This window comes from Coffea eugenioides, chromosome 11 (genome assembly GCF_003713205.1).
Source record: "Coffea eugenioides isolate CCC68of chromosome 11, Ceug_1.0, whole genome shotgun sequence".
Taxonomy (NCBI): domain Eukaryota; kingdom Viridiplantae; phylum Streptophyta; class Magnoliopsida; order Gentianales; family Rubiaceae; genus Coffea; species Coffea eugenioides.
The window spans coordinates 50,504,765-50,526,033 of NC_040045.1; the positions used below are offsets into that span (position 1 = coordinate 50,504,765).

The 21,269-nt window shown below is 38.1% G+C and overlaps 3 protein-coding genes across 3 annotated transcripts; all 3 read right to left on the reverse strand.

Annotated features, from left to right (window-relative positions):
* Positions 1-4,227: 4,227 nt before the first annotated feature.
* LOC113751612 (probable esterase KAI2) lies at positions 4,228-5,591 on the reverse strand. Its single transcript, XM_027295676.1, has 2 exons — positions 5,000-5,591; positions 4,228-4,891 (listed from the first exon to the last, which is right to left on the reverse strand). Exons 1-2 carry the CDS (start codon positions 5,365-5,367, stop codon positions 4,444-4,446), a joined length of 816 nt encoding a protein of 271 aa, XP_027151477.1. The 5' UTR covers positions 5,368-5,591; the 3' UTR covers positions 4,228-4,443.
* Positions 5,592-8,285: 2,694 nt separating this feature from the next.
* LOC113754505 (probable protein phosphatase 2C 63) lies at positions 8,286-12,745 on the reverse strand. The gene is made up of 4 exons (XM_027298950.1): positions 12,002-12,745; positions 11,193-11,575; positions 9,100-9,336; positions 8,286-8,964 (listed from the first exon to the last, which is right to left on the reverse strand). Exons 1-4 carry the CDS (start codon positions 12,258-12,260, stop codon positions 8,698-8,700), a joined length of 1,146 nt encoding a protein of 381 aa, XP_027154751.1. The 5' UTR covers positions 12,261-12,745; the 3' UTR covers positions 8,286-8,697.
* Positions 12,746-16,856: 4,111 nt separating this feature from the next.
* On the reverse strand, positions 16,857-18,343 carry LOC113753575. Its single transcript, XM_027297763.1, has one exon. The coding sequence runs from the start codon at positions 18,155-18,157 to the stop codon at positions 17,048-17,050; it is 1,110 nt and encodes a 369-aa protein (XP_027153564.1). The 5' UTR covers positions 18,158-18,343; the 3' UTR covers positions 16,857-17,047.
* Between the last annotated feature and the right edge of the window lie 2,926 nt (positions 18,344-21,269).

A 21,269-nucleotide genomic window follows, 5' to 3' on the forward strand; every position in this document is an offset into this window, starting at 1 on the left:
CGATACCAGACGATAAACATATAGAGATAATTCTCTGTAGTAATTAATCTTTGCTGAAGTTTGGAAAAACAAAAAAAAAAAAAAGATTAATCTTAGCTGAAGTTGAGAATGCCCAACAGGTCACATCGACTGTAATTTCACAATAGACAGCCTTGCATTCGTCTCACTGTTGATGAGGTATTATTTTCATGTTGGAGCCCAACTGAGACTGACATAATGGGCTTCTCATTTCGCTCTCCAGCAACCAAGAGGTCTAGGCAAATGCTACTCCATGGTGAAAGTGCACTAATGCAGCATATTCCGGTCGATTGCACGCTTTTGTGCGGAAGTCTACATCCACCAACGTCATCGTAGTTTTACCAAGAATCAAATTAGAGAAAGTTACGGATGCTGTTTTTAATTAGAGGTGATTTATGATTTTGTGCAAGAATTTAAGGCCTTTATCTAATTTTAGAAGCCGGACACGTCAGAATTGAATTTGAGAAATCAAGACAGACTTCCGACCTGGAAAAATATTAGCTACACCACGTCACGTCACGTCACGTGACAATACACTAATACCAATCAAAACTACGTCAAATAATGCGGTGAATCACTCCTTATCTAGCATTTACTATACAAGAAATGACCGATCACCATTATTTAATGATGAGTGATTGATATTAATGTACTATACGACTTACTTACGTGGCACACCTAATACCTTTTCCTTGAACCTCAGATGCTTATGGAAGGTTTTGCGAATATTTATGTTAATAAAAAGAAAATTTCCAATCTCCTGTTTAGAAACTAATTAAACAAAACTGAAGATAGTTATAGGTAATCTAAAATAAGGAAGAACTGAGCAAATTTCTTCTGCAACTTTAAAATAATGTGGACCAGTTCATATGCTATAACAAAAAGAAGAAATAAAACCGTTGTTTTGTACTCAAATGAGACTAGTATGATGAACGAACAATAAACTACGCCACGACAGGAATATGACAACGTCCTTTTCTCTTCTTGCTCCTGTCCAAGTCTACAGTTCACGCGTAAGGAAATTTCATTTGAATTGTTTCGAGGGATGCTCTGCTCATTTTGATGCATCAATTTGCTGTAAGATCAATCTCCCATTCAGATCTCCTGGGATTCGAGAGGACTGTGGAGGGACCAGAGAGAGGAAGTAGGTGCGATTAAGGCCCCTTCCGGAAAATATATTTTATTATAGATTAATAGAGTTATAAACGAGCTGAACTGTTCGCTTTCAAGTTCAGTTGATTAGGTTATCAAGTGATGCTCAAGTTCGGCTCCTTTATGTAACGAGTCAAAATTTTTGTTTGAATTTAACTTGTTAAAATTATCTTGAATTCAAACTCGAACTTGATTTCGATTCATATAACATGAATGAGTCATTTGAACTTGAAAAGTCTAAATGTGTTTAAATATCTTATACAATTTTACAACTCAAAAAATATAACCAATTTAAGCCTATTGAATGAGAAAAATTACGCCAAATATAAAAAGGATTTGTAATATTTAAACAAAATAAAATCTTAAGCAACCAAGACAAGATAAATCTACATAATTACTAAGAAAAATTAGTAATATTTGTTCGAATAAATGTCTAAACGAGTTTAAACAAACTATTCTCGAGTCAAACCTAACTTGGTTCATCTAATTAAACAAGTCTAATTTAATGTTTGAGCTTGCTCATTTAATTAAATTTACGAGTTGAACTCAAGCTTACACGAGCCAAAGCCAAGCAGGCTGTACATTTAACAGATCTACACATTAATCAACTATAGTAGAACATTTTTAGTTGCTTTCCTTACATGTTGTCCCGAATGATACTAAGCAAACACGCATGTTGATTCCCTAGTAAAGAAAAACTACCCATATTGAACTGCCACGAGCTAGGAGCACGTCACATTATTTGTTCTGAAAATTTCGGATTAGTAAAGGTCCGGTTGACCTGATGAATACATTGTAAACTTAGTAGGTCATTGGGTCAGCACGACTCCTTTATTCGTATGGCCATTTTTTTTTTTCCTGTTAACCATCGACTTCTGCGGATGAGGAGAGTTAAAAGAGATAGGTTATGCCTTTAGACCAAAAGATTGTACTGCTGCGCATGATTTAAATTTTATTGTAATTGTAAAAAATATATAGTATTTCACTCGGTGGCTAACCCGTCAAGGATGAGAGTTAGTTTGGGGCTGAGCATCCTGATATAGCAAGACTGTAGTCTTGTCACCTGCCGATTGACTATTTGAGACAAGTATTTAAAGACTCCAGAGTCCAAACGAAGACATCTTTTGAAGACTCGAGTGTGAATTTCTCATGGTATATTATTATTGGTGTTACCTATGATAAGAAGGGACATACCTGCATATATGAACATGTATGTTAATATGATAAAGACCTCACATGCATCTTTATACTTGCGTCTGATGACGAGAGGCATGTGTGTATATTTGTAGTCTGTTATAAAAAATGGTGCAAGAATTTCGTGTATGTTCATTATTGATCAAATGGGTCATGAGACCAACAGCTAATTTAGGCCATTTCCCTGATTGATTGATATATATGCGTACCGAAGTTTTATGATTTTCACGTCTGAGATGTTTTATTTTTCAAGGAAGTGTATATAGAGAGAGAGATAGATGGTAGATGCTGTAATTCATAGAGTTGCAAATTACTCTTAGATCCTGTTTGATAACCCAATTCAACATTTAAACTTAATAGATTCATATTTTAATATATTCAGACTGTTTGATAATAAAAAATTGAACATTTGAATTAATTAAGTGATACTGAATTTTCTAGGTAAAACTTGCTTTGAAAATTAAGTAATAAACTATTCACTTATCACTGAATGTGATATGTACTCAAATGTATTAGATTTAATATTTAATAATTTAATAACTTTATAGATTCATATTTTAAATTTCAGGATTCAGTTTTCAGACTTCAGTTTCATTACTTCTTTTTAAGTCTTACCATTTTCCTATATCTTTATCCCTAAAATATATGTATTTCTACTATCTAATTTGTGGATGCTTTTGTGTATTCCTCTTCCCTAAAAGTTATCGCGTTGGTCACCTAACTCCTATCCAGTTCTTAATTTGGGCTTATATTTGGAAAATCCCGTACGTTTGTGTGACAATTAAACTGACCACAAAGAAAAGTTTCTTGTTCCATTTGTGGTCTGACGGAAAGCCCAATTACAGGAGTTTTTGCTTCCACACTTATATTGATAGGTCTGAAAACAGTAGCATGTTTTGGGCTTATCCTATTTCAGACATAATGAGCTGTATGCCAGAATGTCCGCTTAGCCCAACGCAAGTTGGCCCGCTTATATGTACCCTTCTGATTCAAACATGCGCGTGGCATTGCCCACGAAGGTTATAATAAATACATCTGAAGAAAAGCACAACGGCCATGCGGTCCTACTCTTCAAGTAGCGCCTTCGGATTTCGGATGTTGTCCGGCATTGCAATGTTAATTAGTGAAACTTATTCTGGAGTTTTATTTGTGAAACCTTCTTTTAGTTTTAATTACAAGCACTTGGTAATGTTTAGCTCTTTTTTGGCAAGTGGAGTTTTGTTAGTTTAAATCAATTTGTGTAATTCTTATTATCATTAGTATGAACTCATACAATGTTGGTGTAATCATAAATTGTACGCTAACTTGATTGTATGAATTGTAAATTCAAGTTTACATAAAAGAATTACATTAAACGATTTGAGTTGAACTTTTAATTTGTCGGACAAGGTTGGTATCATGTTTTTTTTTTTTTTTTTTGTCAACACGGGAGGTGTCCGGGTCATTCCTTACGGGGCCCGACTAATCCTCCTGCGTTTTGGAAAAGGAGACCCCACTCCACACCGAACAGGTTAACAACGGGACTCGAACCCTGACCGAAGTTAAATAGGTTGCCATACCCTAAGAAGGGGAGTCAGAAGCTTGAAACGTATCGTCCCCTCACGGTCACATCAAGCGCGGGTCCAGTGTATCTCTTTTGCCACTCTCAATTCCAGCTCAGCTCATAAATTACCCACCCTCCAGGGCAATTTCTACAAGCTGCCAATTTTAGAATTAGTTTTGACTTTTCAGTTTGAACCACCGTTCAAATCTTATCCATTACAATGAGCTAATAATCTTGTCAAGACTGAGCCTTTAGCAATGAGAATTCTTAGGATCAAGTTTTCACTAAATTGTAATTTGTCTGCACGAGCGTTATGATCATTATGCATCAATTGTAATCTCAAATAACACGATTGAAAAAAACGATCACTAAAACATACAATTACCTCTAAGCTGTAAGAGGAATTGAAAATGGAAACAAACGTTACAAATATTTTTTTTACAAAAAAAAAAAAACGCACGCACACGCACACAGTCAAAGCCCATCTACGAAGCTTAGTACAAATACAAGTACAAACGACGTCCGCTGATCAGAAATCACTCATTTCCAATATCATGTCGAATATGTCGGAGAATGACCGGAATTGTGATGTCCGGCGAGCTTAACTGTGGCAGGTGACCCTCCGTAGAAATGACCTCAACCAGAGACTGGCCCCCAAGATTCTGGTGGAGATACTCCGACACTGCTAACGGTACGGCCAAGTCCTTGGTGCTTTGGACGATATGGCAAGGGACGGTGACGCGGCAGAGAAAATGCCTGAGGTCGAACGTAAATATGGTCCGAAACACGCTCAGTGCTATGTCCGGCCTCATGTTGAACAAGGTCCTGCTGAATTCTTGGACGGCAACCGAGTCCATGTCTCCCCCTACCACAAGGGGTGCAAATCCAGAGCACCACGACTTGTAATTCGTCTCTATTGCATTGCAGAGTTGATCCACATCTTCTTTCTCAAATCCTCCGAAGTAGTCGTCAGTGTTTATGAACCTTCAAGAAATCAAAAGGTTAAGCAACTTTTTTTTTTTTTTGGAAGTCATGGTACATAACGACTGCAATCAATCCTAACTACTGGATTGGAAGCGAAACTTTCTTTACCGCGGGGAAGCCGCAATCATGATGAGTTTCTCGAAAAGATCAGGGCGAAAGATGGAGGCAATTGCACCCGTCATGGAGGACAGAGAATGGCCGACAAAGATGCACGATTGAATTTGGAGCTCCTCCAAAATGGCCAGTAAATCATAGGCATAGCCTTCAAGAGAGGCATATCTTTCGAAGTCGAAGTAGTCGGGGTTCGTCGTTCCAGCTCCCATGTTGTCGTAAAGGACGACGCGGTACTCATCAACAAGGTGAGGTACGAGATGTTTCCAAAGGGATTGGTCGGTGCCGAAGCCATGGCCAAGGACGACGGTCTTCTCGCCTGACCCCAGGACCTTCACGTTATGTGCATCTTCAGCCACTCCCATCTTCTTCTTCAGTCACTAACGGATGCCAAGCCTCTCTCTCTCTCTTTTCAACTTCTTCCTTCTTGCCTGTTTGTCTGGGGAACACGTTAATGTAATGGGACCGTAGCCGTGGACTATTGGGAGGCCGCTTGGACTTTTTATAAATCGCGGACCGGTGGCAGGGATCAATGAAAGGCATTGATCACTTTCATTGATTAAAAAATAATGAGATCGATGATATTCTTTCCAGCTTTTAGGGCTTCAGTCTTCAGGACCATATGTGTGTGATATTTGTTCATCGCTCATCCGTTAATATCTAACCGTCCACCACATAAACTCGTGTAGGTGGTTAATTCATTTGGTTGGTTGATGCCATTGCTCGCTTATGAGTTGCAAGTTTCCCAAAATCTATTCTACCACCTAAAAATAATTATTGGAATTTGAGACGGGCATTCGTCAAGAGAAAAACAGCAATGGCATTATTGGAATTTTTTTTTTTTTTTTTTTTTGTGTGGCTAAATCATTTAGTCCATGAATATTAATTATATCAGGAGGCTCTAACTTAGAGGTCTTGTGTTTAAATCTCCCTTCCTTCCACCACTTCTTAAAATACCACTTCTACCTTACTAGAATTTTCTTTTGTCCTGAGTAATCATCATTGGGCTCGTTAAGATTTTTTCCAGGTATTAAATGTTTGAATAAATAAGATTAATTAGAAAAGATATGTAAGTGCAAGAGGGAGCAATCCTATTATTATTAGTGGTGTATGATAGAATTGGTGGAATTCAGGTGTGCTAACGGAAATGATTTCCAAAGAAAGTAAATCCATTGTTTGATTTGTTAATTTTATGCAGGAATTGAGATTTTAAATTATCACGACACGGGTAAGTCAATTTACTTTAGTATTTATTGAAGGTGATTAAAACTCAAATACTTTACCTTTTCATTCCAAAAAGCAAATAGGGTCATACAATAATTTTAAAAAGTAAAGTCCATTTATGAATATTACAAACTAAAAGTCTTGAGGATTGCTATACTGCATTGTCTAGAATTTTTGGGGCCAATTTGAAAATTTTTAAAATTTTAGCATATTCCCCATCTTTTCTCAAGGGAACTTTGAAACCCTTCACAGCCTCTATTACTCTACTAAAACTTCTGGCGCTGATGGTGGAGGAAATTGCAGCTGGCAACAAGCCTTCCTAACCCTGCTCTCGTAGTAAGACAAAAACTCCCATCTCCCTCATTTTCTTGTCTTGACAGAGAAAGAATATAGGTCGATTCGAGGGAAAGAAAGTAGAAGCTTCTTTTTTTTTTTTTTTCTTCGTTGGATACGATAGACCTACACTATTATTTCTATACTAAAGGGAGGGAGGCGTGGAGAGACCCAAAGATAACTCAGAGAGGACTAAACTACCACTGAATCACACGGGTACACTATACACTCGTATAGATTTTTTAAGCAGACCCATATATAGTGGCAATTAGTGGGAGATTAGGTTTGAACCCACCAAGCCTTAATGTTTTGATGGTGATCACCGGCCAAAGGCTGAAAATTAGCTATGGATATCTACGGGTTCAAGACAAGAGGGGGAGAATTAAGAAGCATATTAGAAAAGATTCGAATAAGAGATTTTACCTGAAAGTAGATCACAGGTGGTTTCTTTAGCCATTTCCTTTGAATTCCTTTCCCTGTGCTTTCCACCTCAACCCAACGTGGGAATTCAATTATGATGGAATCACTTTCCTTTTTCTTAGTGGTTTCCTAGAACCAAATGGGGCCTTAAAATTCTATTATTATTATTTTTTTATTGTATGATGAGAAATGACACATCCTGTTGTTATTACATTGATAGAAAATCTAACTTTATTTACTTAATATCCACTAAAAATTGATTTTAAATATATAGTTATTTTTAAATGGGTGAATCGAGACAACTCACTATCCACCAATAAAATGGATTTAATTGGATACCAATTAAAACCCATTTAAAATTCACAGCATACTCAAATCCAGTGGATCAACATAATTGAATTATGTTTAACACCTCTAGAGCAGTCCGTTTCAAAGAAAATGAAAACATACAGATATATGTTTTTGGGCACTCGGCACTATAAAAATTAGTTCAAAGAAAAGGATTGAAATGGTAAGTGGGCACTGGACTAGGAGGAACTGGTTGCGCCACGGTATTTTTGGGTTGTTCTGGCGGGTGGAGCACGATGACTCACATTACACCAGAATGTGCATTTTGGTAGATTCAGAGTACTGCTCCATAAGCTGTGCAATACACGAAAACCCGATAAGCGCATTATGATTCTGCGATTGGTCAGTTGCGCCGCATTTAATCCAATGGAATAAATAGAATATTATTAAGTAGTTGGAAATGTCTCATTCAATAGGTAACAGAATCACCATAGAAGAAGAGTTTTGAACGGCTCCGCCTATTTAGTTTTTACTTGTTACTCGAGCTCCATCGCCTTTCACTTGGTTTGATAAGCAAATCCATTTTTGACCCAAAACGTCGAGTTGTGATTATCAATCATATTTATTTAACCCAATAACTGGCATGTTGTCTGGTCCTAGTTTAAGCGGCCAGGAACACCAGTTCACTTTAATCATCCAATTTGACAACACCGACTTCCTTTGAGAAGACAGGTTCAGCTTTTACGGTGTTGTTGATTTAGTAGCGAATAGATGCTGCTTGAGTTTTTCTTTTCGGTGAACTAAATCCATTTGCATTCCTCAATCAAACATCACTCGTTGCCATGCCCGTGGTTCCTTCTAGGAAAGCAAACTTCTTGCCTTCTCTCTTGGGTTGAAGAGAATGCAGACAATTTACCAAATTACAGAATTGATCCGCACGACACTAGTTCATATATCACTTCATTGATGGAAAGGATGGAACATGCGAAGTTCGAAAAAATTCAATCTGAAAAGAAACAAATTCAAACTCGGGAAATTGCATGGCATTTTTGGTAAAGAATGAGGGCATCACATCACATAAATGTAAGACCAAGCATGGCTACCGTACTCTTTGGTACCACTATGATTCCAAACGAGATGACTGATCAACTTTATGTTCCCTATCCGCAAGCTGAAACGCTGTTTTATTATTCTACATGGTTACACGGGTATGTCTGTATCTAACAAATACAACACTCCCTAGGACAGAGAAAGCAAGATGAGGTGAAAAAAACCCAGCGGGGAAGTCATTAATTTGGACACAACCCTTCCTCACAAGGGTAATATACATGACCCCTTCCTTCTATCAATGGCTCCGAAAGCTCCATCCGAACCCTGTTTCGAAAGGGAAACAATATTTACAGGATAGAGTGATTGTGTACCCGGGATTGTCAAGGAGAAACCTGGGGTGTATTGTCTGCATGATCCGAATTCAGAGAATAGATATCAACAGGGACACTAGTGCAGTCGAAGATTCCATTATCCTTCAGTTTAAAAGTTGGAGAGCCTTGATGATCAAGATAAATCACAATCACAGTAATGTCATCGTGGAAATGGCGCCTAGCTCCTTTTTCTAGTCTTTTTATGTCATTATATTTCATTTCTCTTTTCTTAGCGGCCTCTTGCAAGGCAGCTCTCACCAATCGCTTTGCAATTCCCTGCATCGTGTAACAGACAAACCCCGTAATGAGAAGTGATTAAAGTTAACCAACCATATGCATTAATAACAAGACAGTTATTCTCAATTCTGCAGATTATAATACTTGAGCTTTAAAGATCATGCAGATTCTCACAATTCTGGGATTCTTAAAGACAATTTCCACAGCTTCCTCATCGGTCAGTTGCTCCCACAGGCCATCTGATGCAAATATTAAGAACAAGTCTTGTGGCCTTAACTTTCGAATCAATATCGACGGCTCAGCTGAAATGACAGCCCTTTTCAGAGGCACAGGGTATCCAAATTGCTGGAACATAGGGTCTCTGTTAAATTCGGGTTTCTTAAGATATATATCCCCAATGGACCTAGATACCTGACAAGCAAGAGGCGATAAGCAGAGATGCCATTTTCAGTAGTCAGAAGGAACAGACAAACTTCAGCATGAATAATAATATAAATAACAGCTATGACAACCATTTTAGCTCCACAAAATCAGATTGCAATTAAACAAGTCAAGCTATCATCACATGTAATCCAAAATAGAGTTTTAGATGCAGCTAAGAACTAACATATCCATTAATGGAACAATCCAGTGCAAAAGGGGAGAAGTGTGCAAGGGATTTGGTCAGTTAAAATCATGGTAGAGATAAAAGCAAGAATTCTGTCGCATCAAAGCATTTAGGGCCCAATCAAACTCAAGGTTGTTGGCTGCCATGAAGATAGTAAAGGGACTTGGTAAACCATGCCCAATGTAAAAAGCAGCCATATTTGATGTTTAAACTAGGTTGATCAGTTTTGAAATATTAACTGCCTCAAAAAGAGTACTTTAACAAAATAACTCAACTCAATTACAAGACAAAATTAATAAAGAAGCATAGGAGGAATGGATGATAAGGAAAATATTTCAAAGCAGCACATTCCCTGAACAAATCTGGCGGAATTTATTCCTATCTCTATGTTTACTTTCCCTCGTATAGTAGAAATTATTTATGTTGCACAGTGACTCCTAAGACATGGCCTTTCAGGAAAAGTTAAACGCAATTAACCTCCTGTACTGAATCACCCGCTTGGTTCAGTAAAAAACCAGGAAGTTGTTCATATGAGCTAATGCAAAAGTTATTTAGAGCAATAACAGGAGCACCATGTTACTTCTGGTTTAAACATTAAAGAAAACACAAAGGAGAGAAAACTAATATCTGATGCAAATCCAAAATGAACCCAAAGCAATTCCGTAGCCTGGTAAAAGGAAATATTCGGGCAAGCTCAGAAATACAACTTTGCTGAACAGATATATCCACCTCCCCAACCAACTCTTTTGAAAGCATCTACATTCTCGAGGATGGAAGTATAGACATTCATCTAAGTTTACTTATTGCAGCGCAAATCCCAAGCCTCAAAAGCAAACATGACAGTAGCCATTGGAAAAAAAAATGTTACACAAAGTGCAGATGGCCTAATAGTTTTTAAAGCTTACTAGGCACCAGGATACTACCAGCACTTACTTGAATTAGTGTTCTTTCTTATGTAAAAGGAAAAGAAAATCCCATAGCCTGATTCATATAAAATATAAAAGTAGTTGACCCTATTATATCTATCAATCAAGAGCAGAATTCTAGTACTAGAACAAGGCATATGTTCCTCCTCTGCATCATTTTTTTTTTCAGTTGAGCTCCTCCTCTGCATCTTTACCGTGCCTGTCCTACATATTATTGGTACTCTTTAAGCAGAGACACTATCTCAAAGCATGAATGACTTCACATTCCTAAGCAGTGCATATTGTAGAAACATTTTGAAGAAATTAAAAACAAAACATAGAGGAAAAGGTTCTTTTGACGTTGAAATAAACGCCTCAGAAGCTGATTAGAAATGAACAAAATTTCCACTTCATTGCTATCGAACTACAACAAAGTTGACTGCTATACCTCCTTATCGACCATCAATAGAAACTGAAAATGGAAAAACTGGCGGTTTTATCTCATGTAATCAATCGAACTCCAGGCAAAAAACACCTGAATTCATTGCGAGATGATAATTATAAACCTCTAAAGTGGGGAACGGACAAGAAATGCACCAAATCCTTGGGTAGATGATTAATCATAATCCAGAGCCTACAAAGTGACTCCAATAAATAAACACAGAAAGTAAAGAAACGGCAGTGGGATACAAACTAAAAGATCTTGATAACAACCACTCCACCCAAACCGAGGATTCCAAAACAAGCAGCTGTACCTGAATAATGCCCTTAATTCGCCAAACTCCACGAGTATGAACAACGATGTGTGCATCATCAGGATGAAGTGCCTCAATCTCCTTCCTCACCTCCTCGATGCCAACATTATGATCAGTGGACAAACGTTCTGCCACCACGGTAGACGAATTACTTTCAGGGCCACCTATTACTCTCTTACCTAGCACAGCCCTCGAGTCACCAACGTTTGCCACATATAAAACACCATTTGCTATTGCTCCAACAAGACAACATGAGCCTACTGACGCGATCTGTGGCTGAGACAACCATGAACTCTTCACGAAATGCAAAAATTCCTCCTCAATAGCATTAAATGCCTTCTTTATCACCTCCTCAGATAAACCTCCTTGTTCCAGTGCAAACTCTATTATTGCAAAATCAATTAATGAACAACGACATTCACCCATTCCGACAACTTGCCAAAAACGTGATAAAAATTAAGTAATAATCAAAGCTTTCATCTTTCCAATTTCGTAACATAGATGACAAACAATAAATGCATTTTCGAGGTAAGTTGTCTTTCCTCCATCCTTTCCTTTATCAAATCATACAAATGAGTAGCCATATGCACTCATAACTCCGAAACTTCAAACAAACTTCTATGACATCCCACAACATTTCTGAACCACAAAGAATCAAAATTAAATTTTTTTTTTAGAAATCACGTTAATGATGAGAATCATTTTGCCAGCAATATCCCATAGTGAATGAAATACCAAATCGAAGGGAATTTTTTTTTTTTTTTTTCAAAGGAAAGAAAAAAAGACGTAAAGGGTCATAAGGAAATTACTCTGGAGGAAAGGAAAAAGGCGGTTAGTGATGAAGCGGGAAGCTTGAGGGCCACCATGGCCATCATAAACGCCAATATAAGTAGCAGAAGGAGATGTGAAAACTTGACCCTGGTCTTCCAATGAAGAATTAGCTTGTACAACTGCTATGGAATAGTCACCAGAGGCATGTGGCTTCAAGTCCATGTGCCACAACAGCCCATCACCGCCGCGTCCGCCACCAAAACAGCTCTCCCACGGCCTGCAACAAGCCCCCAACATCTCCCTCCGCCTTACCGCCGCCTACTTGCCGAATTCCGATGATCAAGCATAGAAATGAAGAACTAATCTATGTTTGAAACAACAAAAGTATACACTAATTTTTTCCAGTTTTACTTTAAAATGTATGCTCCAAAGGCAGAGGGCAGAGTCCAGAGTCAAGTCTTTGCCGTAAGCAGAAGTAGTTGGATGGTGTTGAGGCGGGGTGTTTTGGTCAGTGAGGAGGAAGTCATGGAATATGCATTTAGTTAGTACTTAGTAGCAGTAGTATTAAAAGTTATACACTGACTGCTATAGTAATCTTATTTTTTTTTTTCCCCTTATTCTGCGATCACCGAGAACCTAAGAAGCTTGTTTGGCATAATGAAAATTATTTTTCGTCAACGGATTTGAAAACATTGGCAAAATAGAATTATGATCAGTAAAGGAAGCAAGTTGAGGAATTATATAATATGAAAACTCATACACTAGTATTATTTAACTAGAAAAGATCGCGTCTCACTGATTTGTGTACTGTCCCAACCAATCTTTTTCTCGTCCCATTTCTTTTCTATCCAAAAATAGCCTTTTTTAAGTTTGAAGAAAACCAATCTGAAATTCCAAGTTTGGCTGTGGAAGGAAGAAATAATAGTGCGTGGAAGGGGCAAAAGTGAATATGGAAACCGTGGGAATTCCGCGTTGAAGTGAGTGGAAAATGGAATACCCCAAGCCCCCAAGCCCCAAGCCCCAGCCCCAGGGTGGTGGAAAATATGCACAGTCAAGAATGAGTAAAGAAACTGATTAAAGATTGGATTGGAGGTCGGGGATGGGAATTTGGGAACGGGAACGAGTCAAGGAAAATTGGTTCAAAGTAAAACGATCAGATGCCGTTGCGTTGACTTGGACGGGGACGGAGAAAAGTTATCCCATACGTCATTGTCGTCGTCGACTTCATGAAGCTGAATTGCTCCCAATTTAACTTCTGATCCAGCAACATTCTACTGAATTTTACGATATACTACTAATTTTTGTTTTTTTTGATAATTTCAGGCTAACATAAATAAATCAGCTTTTAGCAAGTTGAAACAATTTCTGATATCCCATTCATCTTATGGATATGGAAGTTTTTTTGGTTTTCACACACTTTTATTAGGCAAATGCTCTGTTTTCTGATATCCCAATGATGACCAAGTGTAGGGCTCAAATCCTGAATCCAACGACAAGACAAGAAGAAAGGCTTCTTCTCCTGACTATTAGGCTAACCCAAATAGTTTGTTGGAGAGCGGTTTGTAAGCGTCTAACAAAAACGTGTGCCCTACGGCAGATAAATTCTGTAATGCGACTGTGCTTTAATTTCTGTAAGCAACAAAGGAGTTATGGGCTTAATAAATGAAATCCCCAGCTTCTGTTGACTTTTCTCCGGGGCCTCTTGCCACATTAGACTTTGATTAGAAAATACTTTAAAATATTAATGTATTGTTAACCACTTTTGAAAAACCATTTCTTTTAAGAACTTATATCAGAATAGATGTTGGACGAATATGTTTGTTATTTGGATATAAGTTCATGTACAGAAACAAGTTGCTCCAATCTTGTTCTTTTTTTTAAAAAAAAAATAATAATAATATAATAAATTGTGAAACCGGATACTCTTAACGTAAGTCAGCTAAACCAGGCTTCTACATATCACGGACTTGATTGGTCAAGAAAAAATTGTACAGCTTAAATTACAAGTTATACATTAATTCTAACGACTCGCAACAAAAAAGTAACTAAATTTATATTGTATTCAAATTTATTTACATTTGGAACAAATTTATGTTCATTTTGTTCAAATGAATAGTTCCAGTTCGAATCTCTACCTGTTTGGTCGGGACATAATTGTTTTCAATAAATTCTCTCTCCATTTTTACTAGAAAAGATTAGTTTGCTACAAGGAATGACGATAGCAATAAAATATCAACTACCGGAGCTCAACGAAATAAAAAGGTTATCAATAATGCTTTTTTATTTTTTGAAGCAATGAGGTTATCAATACTTAGCTGTTTGGATATCCTGCCAACAAAACTTTTAAAGTTTTATGTTGGTCACACACGGTTGCTGAATATTTCTTGGCCCAGAGAAAACATGCTACCGCACAAATATTAGCCCAATGCTTAAGTTGATGGATGAAGAAATGTGGAGCAAAATGCTTCACCTTCGCAGTGAAGTTTAACCTTTACTTTTTTCAAGAAAAATGAAAAAAAATAAATAAATGAAATAGTTTACCTTCTACTCCCTTTATCCCATTTATGTTCAGAAGTTATGAGAGCAGAGGGTGCTAGTTACCTCACAAGATGGCTAAGCGGTGATATTTATACCTTCTATTATCGATATTGTTTTATGGGTCGGTGATTTGCATTAATTGTCCCAAGGAATATACCTTACAATAGTTTTTTTTCTCCTCTTCTTCATGATTCTGTTGCCTGACTCACGGATTATTTGCGCCGTCCGAGTATTTTTTTCACAGTTACATTTATGATTACTCTTCCAGAAACGAGCCAGCCAGCGTGTATGAGTGGGTTACAAACTACTACTACAATAGAATATCGCCATCGAGCTGCCAGATGCTGGCTGCTGGACGTTACAGCGACTGCATTACCCCCGTACAAAGAGGGACTGAAATTGTAGCATGCCGTACTTCTTACTTAACAAGCTAGAAATCTTTGGTCCAAATCTCCGCGCGTCGCTTTTCACACACACTAATGAATAAATAAATCAATCAATCAAAGGTTGTTTCTTGATTCTACATCTGTGAATGGGGATGGGATGATACGCTTTGAAAACATTTGGATAACAGTAGGGTTTCTTATAACAATTCATTTGAAATTTAGAAACTGTGTGTGTTTGAAGATGGGAATGAAGCAACCCCGATTTGACATTGACCTGAATCTTGCTGACTTTCGAAACTGTGGGTGGGAACAGATGCAACGATTAGTCAAATCACCACACGCAACTCCCATATTCTCTTAGTTTCAACTTCTCACAAACTGAATCCGTGTGAGGTAATTTGCATGCATAGAGTTGAAGGCTGGTAAACATGATGATGATCTTGTCGTCGATAGATTATCATCTTACATAAATTACGTCAATAATAGTTACTATAATGCTAGATATTGATGAAAGAAGCAAATCTATGGTAATAGATTATCAACAACAACATAACTAGTATTATTGATGACACATCGTCTTTCGTCAGCAATTTGCAGACCAGAAAAACAAAAGCAAGGTTGTGAATGGAAGATTTGGGAGATCAGCCTTCCCAGATAACTTATCGTTGTTTTTTTCTTCCCCCTCTTAAAGTAGTTATTGTGAGTGAAAGTTGTTGGTTAATTCAACAAATCTCTCAGAAATGTCTCAAAATGCTTCTCTTCTCTAATCAGTTAGAAATGTCTCAGAAGTTCGTGTTCGGTTGACTAATTTTCAGCGCTCATTTCCATTGCAGTTGCAAGTTTGCAGATCTCCAATTTCTAACTGTTGTGGCTGCGGAAGTTGAATTCTCGAGAGTGAGTTCCAACTCCAAGTGTTTTCCTTTAAATTTCTTCGTCAATATGAAGCTTTTGCGCAACAATTTTGAGTTCTTGACGTTTCAAGGCAATTGAGGAGCTTTATACTTTGGTAGTTCTTTCAAGTTTAATTGTCCGCAGCCATTTCGCAAATCCTGTGCATTTTTTTTTTTGTCGAAAAGGCACGTTCTGCTATTTCACGTATCGTATTTTAAATACTCTCTGTGTTTATCGATAAGCTCCAAAAAGTACCAGGAAGAGAGGTAGATTAGGTTAAAAATGAAGGGAGGGAGCAATTTAACTCTAAATCTATTTTGCCTGCCGGAGCCCGAAAGGCGTATTTCATAGTAAGTATTTCTATGTTGAAATGTACCTGCTTTACAGACGTAATACCGTTGGATGTATCAAAATGGTTGTGATAAATCGTACTCCAATTAACTACTTCCCAAGACCAAAATCTTTATGTAAGAATTCGATGGAGGATAAAAAAGTGATACAGATACTCAATGCAAGAAGCCATCCAGACTGGTGATCAAAAAAAGAAAGAAGCGAACCCAATACTAACATAGTACTAGTATTTTCATGGCTTTTTTTTTTTTTTTTTTTAAATTTGGTGGGCTCAATTGGATAGGGTCGGTTGGCGTGCCATTTCTAAGCCCGACATGCAAGTCCCTTCTCTCTGTCCAGTGTTCGATTAAAGGTCAATCATGGGCCCCCATTTCTCCTTCCAGAACAAAAATATCTGTTACCAATTCCATTTTCGTCTTCATGAATCTTTTTCAACAGTCTCTCTCGTGGTCCTTTTAAAGTTCTTGAAATGCCATTTTCACACGCCAGGGATGAAAAAAAGCATCACCACTTTTAATCATGACCGCCACCACCATTAACCATTCTCCCACCCTCCCTCTCTCCCTCTGCCACCGCCCCACCCATCACGGCTTCAATCATTTATTCACCCAATTTTTTTGTTTTCAAACAAAATTCTGCATAAAGCTAACCATAACTTAATCACCTTAACTCCCCCAAAGTTTTACTTTTGAGTGGTTCCAGATTTCAAATTAGTAAAACAATAATATGTAATCAACTTAGTCAAAGTTAATCAAATCAGACTAAAGCAACCTAATACCAGCCCAACAAAAAGTTACTGCAGTGGAATGTAATCGAAAACAAATCCTATGACCTTAAACAAATGACCCCAAAAAAAAAAAAAAAAAGGAAAAGGCTAATTAGACAAGCATGCGCGTTGGCAGACCAGCATTCTTGATTCTATGCTTCATCAACTACAGCAGCAGCAGCAGCTTCTAGCGAAAGCTGCTTTAACCATTCAAACGTACGATGACGTGACAAGGCCTGCTTTCCTGTTTGTTGCTGATCATGCTGCCTTGTCGTCCTCGTCAGACTCTCCGTCTCTTCTTCTTTTGCATGGGCCTCGTTTGCACTAGCACTTCTCCTCATGCCATTCTCCGCAACCCTCGAATGAATTGGTCCGACCACTGCATTTGACGAACAGTTGCAGCCGCTGAAGAACACAACCCCGTTTTTATCGAGGAATTTGTGCCTCTTCTTGATCTTGTCCTTTTCCTCAGCTTTGATTCTGCCGGCGCTACCGCTGCTAATGGTACTGCTTGTGCTATTGCGACTGCCGAAACCGGCGTTCTTACTGTTGTTTCGAAATTTGAGGTCTTGAATTGCAATCTCTGGAGCTGTCACCAACCCGACCCGGAAAATGCTCCACAGTGTCGAATTTCGGCTGGAATTCATCCCATTCTTGATGCTATTTGAGGAACGAATTTGGGGTTTGGGACTGGGGTGCGAAAATTGGAAGTGGTTACGAGTTTTGGGTCTAGGCGTGCGATTAATGCACGAGGAGCCCGTCCCCGTCGTGGTGGAAGTGGAACTAGTTGTACCACTGCTCGAGGAATGGTGACTATTTAAACTGCTACTTCTACTGCTCAGACTCGTGAAGCCAACCGAATAACAGCGATCCATGGACTCGGACCTGGAAATGCACCTGCTCGTTGTCCGGCTGTCATTTTGCAATTTGGTGATCAAGCCGCTTTCGGAACTGACCGAGTGGCGCAGAGGAAGAATTTGGCCCTGGAAAAAGACTTCATCAGCTATACACATTTCTGATTCTTTCGACAGAGAATCAGTGGCCAGGGAGGAGCAGAAATTGAATTCCTCTTGAGAATCATGAATGATGATGGGTACTGGAGATTCTTTTCTTGATGCTAAGAACTGATTCTCTTCATTGGTGGGAAGGTCAGAAAAAGACAATGCTTCTTCATCTTCCTCTTCTCTTTCCACAACATGACTATTGCCAACGGGATTGGAATGTCTCCTTGTTTCATCAGCATCAGCGTCGTTTCCACCCATCTCCAAATTTGAACAAAGTCAGCAGCAAATTATGTTGAGATGCAAATTAAAGACGGAAGGAAGAGGACCAACTGGAGGGCAAGGAAGTAAGAAGGAAGAGAAAACTGAAATACTCTACTGCTGGTCTAAAACAACATGAGTGGAGCAGGGGAACAAATTTATGTAATGTTTTCTTGTTTGGAGGAGAGGAGAGGAGAAGGGGAGGGAAGGGAGAGAAAAGTGTTGTTAGCGAAGGATACAAATAGAGCCGGCCTTTTTCGCGGGCGTGGCTCGGTTCCTTTGCTCTCTCTTCGCTTTCAAATGATTAGGTGAGAGAACAATAGCATCTGCGTTTTCATTCGGTCTTGTGGCCTTGGAGAGAAGAAGTAGGGACACTATCTTTGTAAAAATCGACATTCTATAATTAGCACGCTAGATGGATGGATGCAGTGACATATTAAAAATGTACTGTACAAAATTTTGAGAGATTTCCAAGTGAGGGTGGAATTTAAATGATTGAAGCAAAAGTAAAGAGAGATAATTAGATAGGCTGTCAATTCCAGATTTTGTTGGGTATTTGTCCCATTTGAGCGGGAGAGTGACAGAAACGTCTACTTCATGAATGCTAATAATATCTTTTCTTCATTTGTTTTTTCTCAGCCTACAGCCTGCCCAAACCAAATGTTGCTTGATCCGCATCGTGCTTTGAAAATCTCATCCATTTATTGGTGCGTAGGAAAGATTCAAGAAGATTTGCGTTGCGGAGGTAAGAGAATGAGAGAATATTTCATTCTACAAACTGCCTGCAAATTATATATGAAAGGTCTCGAGTCGGCTGCTTTAATTAAAGAGACGGGAGTTTTGTGGTACTCGAATATTTTTTTGCTGGAACTTTTTGAATTTTATTTCATGGGAAGCCTGTGAGTGAGCCATTACTTTATAACTTTCCTTCTTGTTTATCGTTGCCCAGATCTCAGGCAATGAATAACCAAGAATCATTCTAGAGGTAAAACAATAATCAGGCCGCTTGGGTTGGGGAACCTTCCTTCCGTTGATTGTTTTTTTAACGCTCCGGACGTTTTTTTTTTTTTTTTAATGAATTTCTGGTAAAGAATCAAGGGGAATATATGATGAGCTATTCTGCATAACATTCATGCCGGATTTCCTGTCTATCTATAGTACGTAGAACCGTACGGGGAGGGAAGCTAAAGTCTAGCATCAAGAACCCTCGAGAAGTCGCAAATTTTCTTAAAGGAAGGTAAGAGCCCGATTGATTGAATCGTGAGCTTTTGTATAAAAACTTTGAAATGTACTATTTTCAGACATTTCAAGTCTTTTTTTTTTTTCTAATAAAAACTCCAACCACTTACTTACAATATTCAATATATGCTCCAAGTTTGGATCATGTAGTACCAATTGAACTTCGAGAAGAGGCAACAAAGAATTGATCGTTCGCTGTTTTGCACCAATTAAAAGTGTCTCCTCGTAAATTCCTTCTCTTCACATGTAAACTAACTGCAACTTCATGATTAACCGGACACGTAAGTATCCGTTTCATTTTTATACGGGATCCTCAGTGTCACTTTTATATTTATGTCAAATGTCTTATTTATTTAACTTGTCATGTGTTGTTTATTTAAATTTTTTCTATCATTACGTGATAAGTGAGATTCACACTGAAATTGATGTAAAATGCAATGTGAGGCTGGCTTTTAATTATCCGTAACTTGGTTGGGGGTAATGCTCTCATTTTCCTTCTTTTTCCCATTTTACAAAGACGTGATCCCTGACGCAGACCAAAAAGAGAAAAGCCAGAGAGGGCACTCACTACCATTTTTAAAGAGACACACCTGAATATGTAATGTGGATGAGTGATCCACAGAATGCCACCCAGTTTAAGTGTTGAACTCACATGATTCCTGGGGCATGGCGGTGGGCCTGGGCCAATAGATTTCTTTCTGATTCAAGTCGTGATCCGCCCAGTTGTCTTCATCCACGGTCCTTGAAGAAAATCAATACCATTTCCCCTTTTTTGATTGTCTTTCCCTTCTCAGGAGAAATAGGAGCGGTAAAACGTAACTCTGATATCCACAAAAGGATTGAGATCGAGAGCTTGCGTTCCACTGGAGGTGCGCTCAATCCTCACCTCTCAATGTGCCCTTCTATTCTATGGAGCCACCCCACCCCCTCTAATAATATTCCGTCTTTGAGATAAGATTACAATCTTTATTTCCGTTTTTGTGTCACATGCTGTCAACATTTTAAGCAGTAAAAAGTAATGCATGGATTTTAAAAAGTTAAAGTGGAGCAATTGTCACCCTTCTTTTTTACTATTAACTTTTAATTAGTCATTTCAATTGTATGTTATGTTGCAGCCTTCTAAATTGACAATAATACTCCTAATGCGCTACACGTCATCTTCAGTTATCCTCTCAATCGCCCCTCCTTCAATTCAAATAAATACCGTACCAAATATAGGTTCGTTTGACACGTGTGTTTTTTTAGGTGTTTGTCTAAAATTTTATGTAACTTTACTGTAAAAGTTATAAAAAAATTTTTAAAGTTTGTAAATTTTTGAATATTTTGAAATATACAGTTTAAAAATTTTGAGAAATTTTTTGAGATTACTGTAACTAAAATTATTTAAAAAATTTGTAGCAGACAAACTTGACCAAAAAACTTGCTTACCAAACAAGGTTATACTTCCAAGGAGAAGAAAACAGTTAACGACCCTCCCCCAACAAAAAAAAAAGGAACAAACCCAAAAAGAAAAAAAAAGACTAAATCTTTCTTATATTATAGAGCAACCATGAAAAGAAAAAAGAAAAAAAAAATCTAGCTAAGGCTATGTAGGATCTTTGTCGTTTCAAAATATGCAACGTAGTTGCGGGCACCGTGAATTGAAGCGAGAACATCTTAAATTAATCAAGTAACCTTAGTTTCCGCTTAATAACGCGACAGCAAAGAGAATTCAAGACCTAAGAAATAAGTGTTGAGAAAAATTCTGCTAATAAAAGAGAAAAGGTCCAACTCCAACTAGACTAAGGGACGGCGTGGCGGTTGACGACATTAATGGTGGAAGAAAGCTGAGCAGCAGGGGGTATAGCATCCCCGGTAGGAGCATCAACGGAAG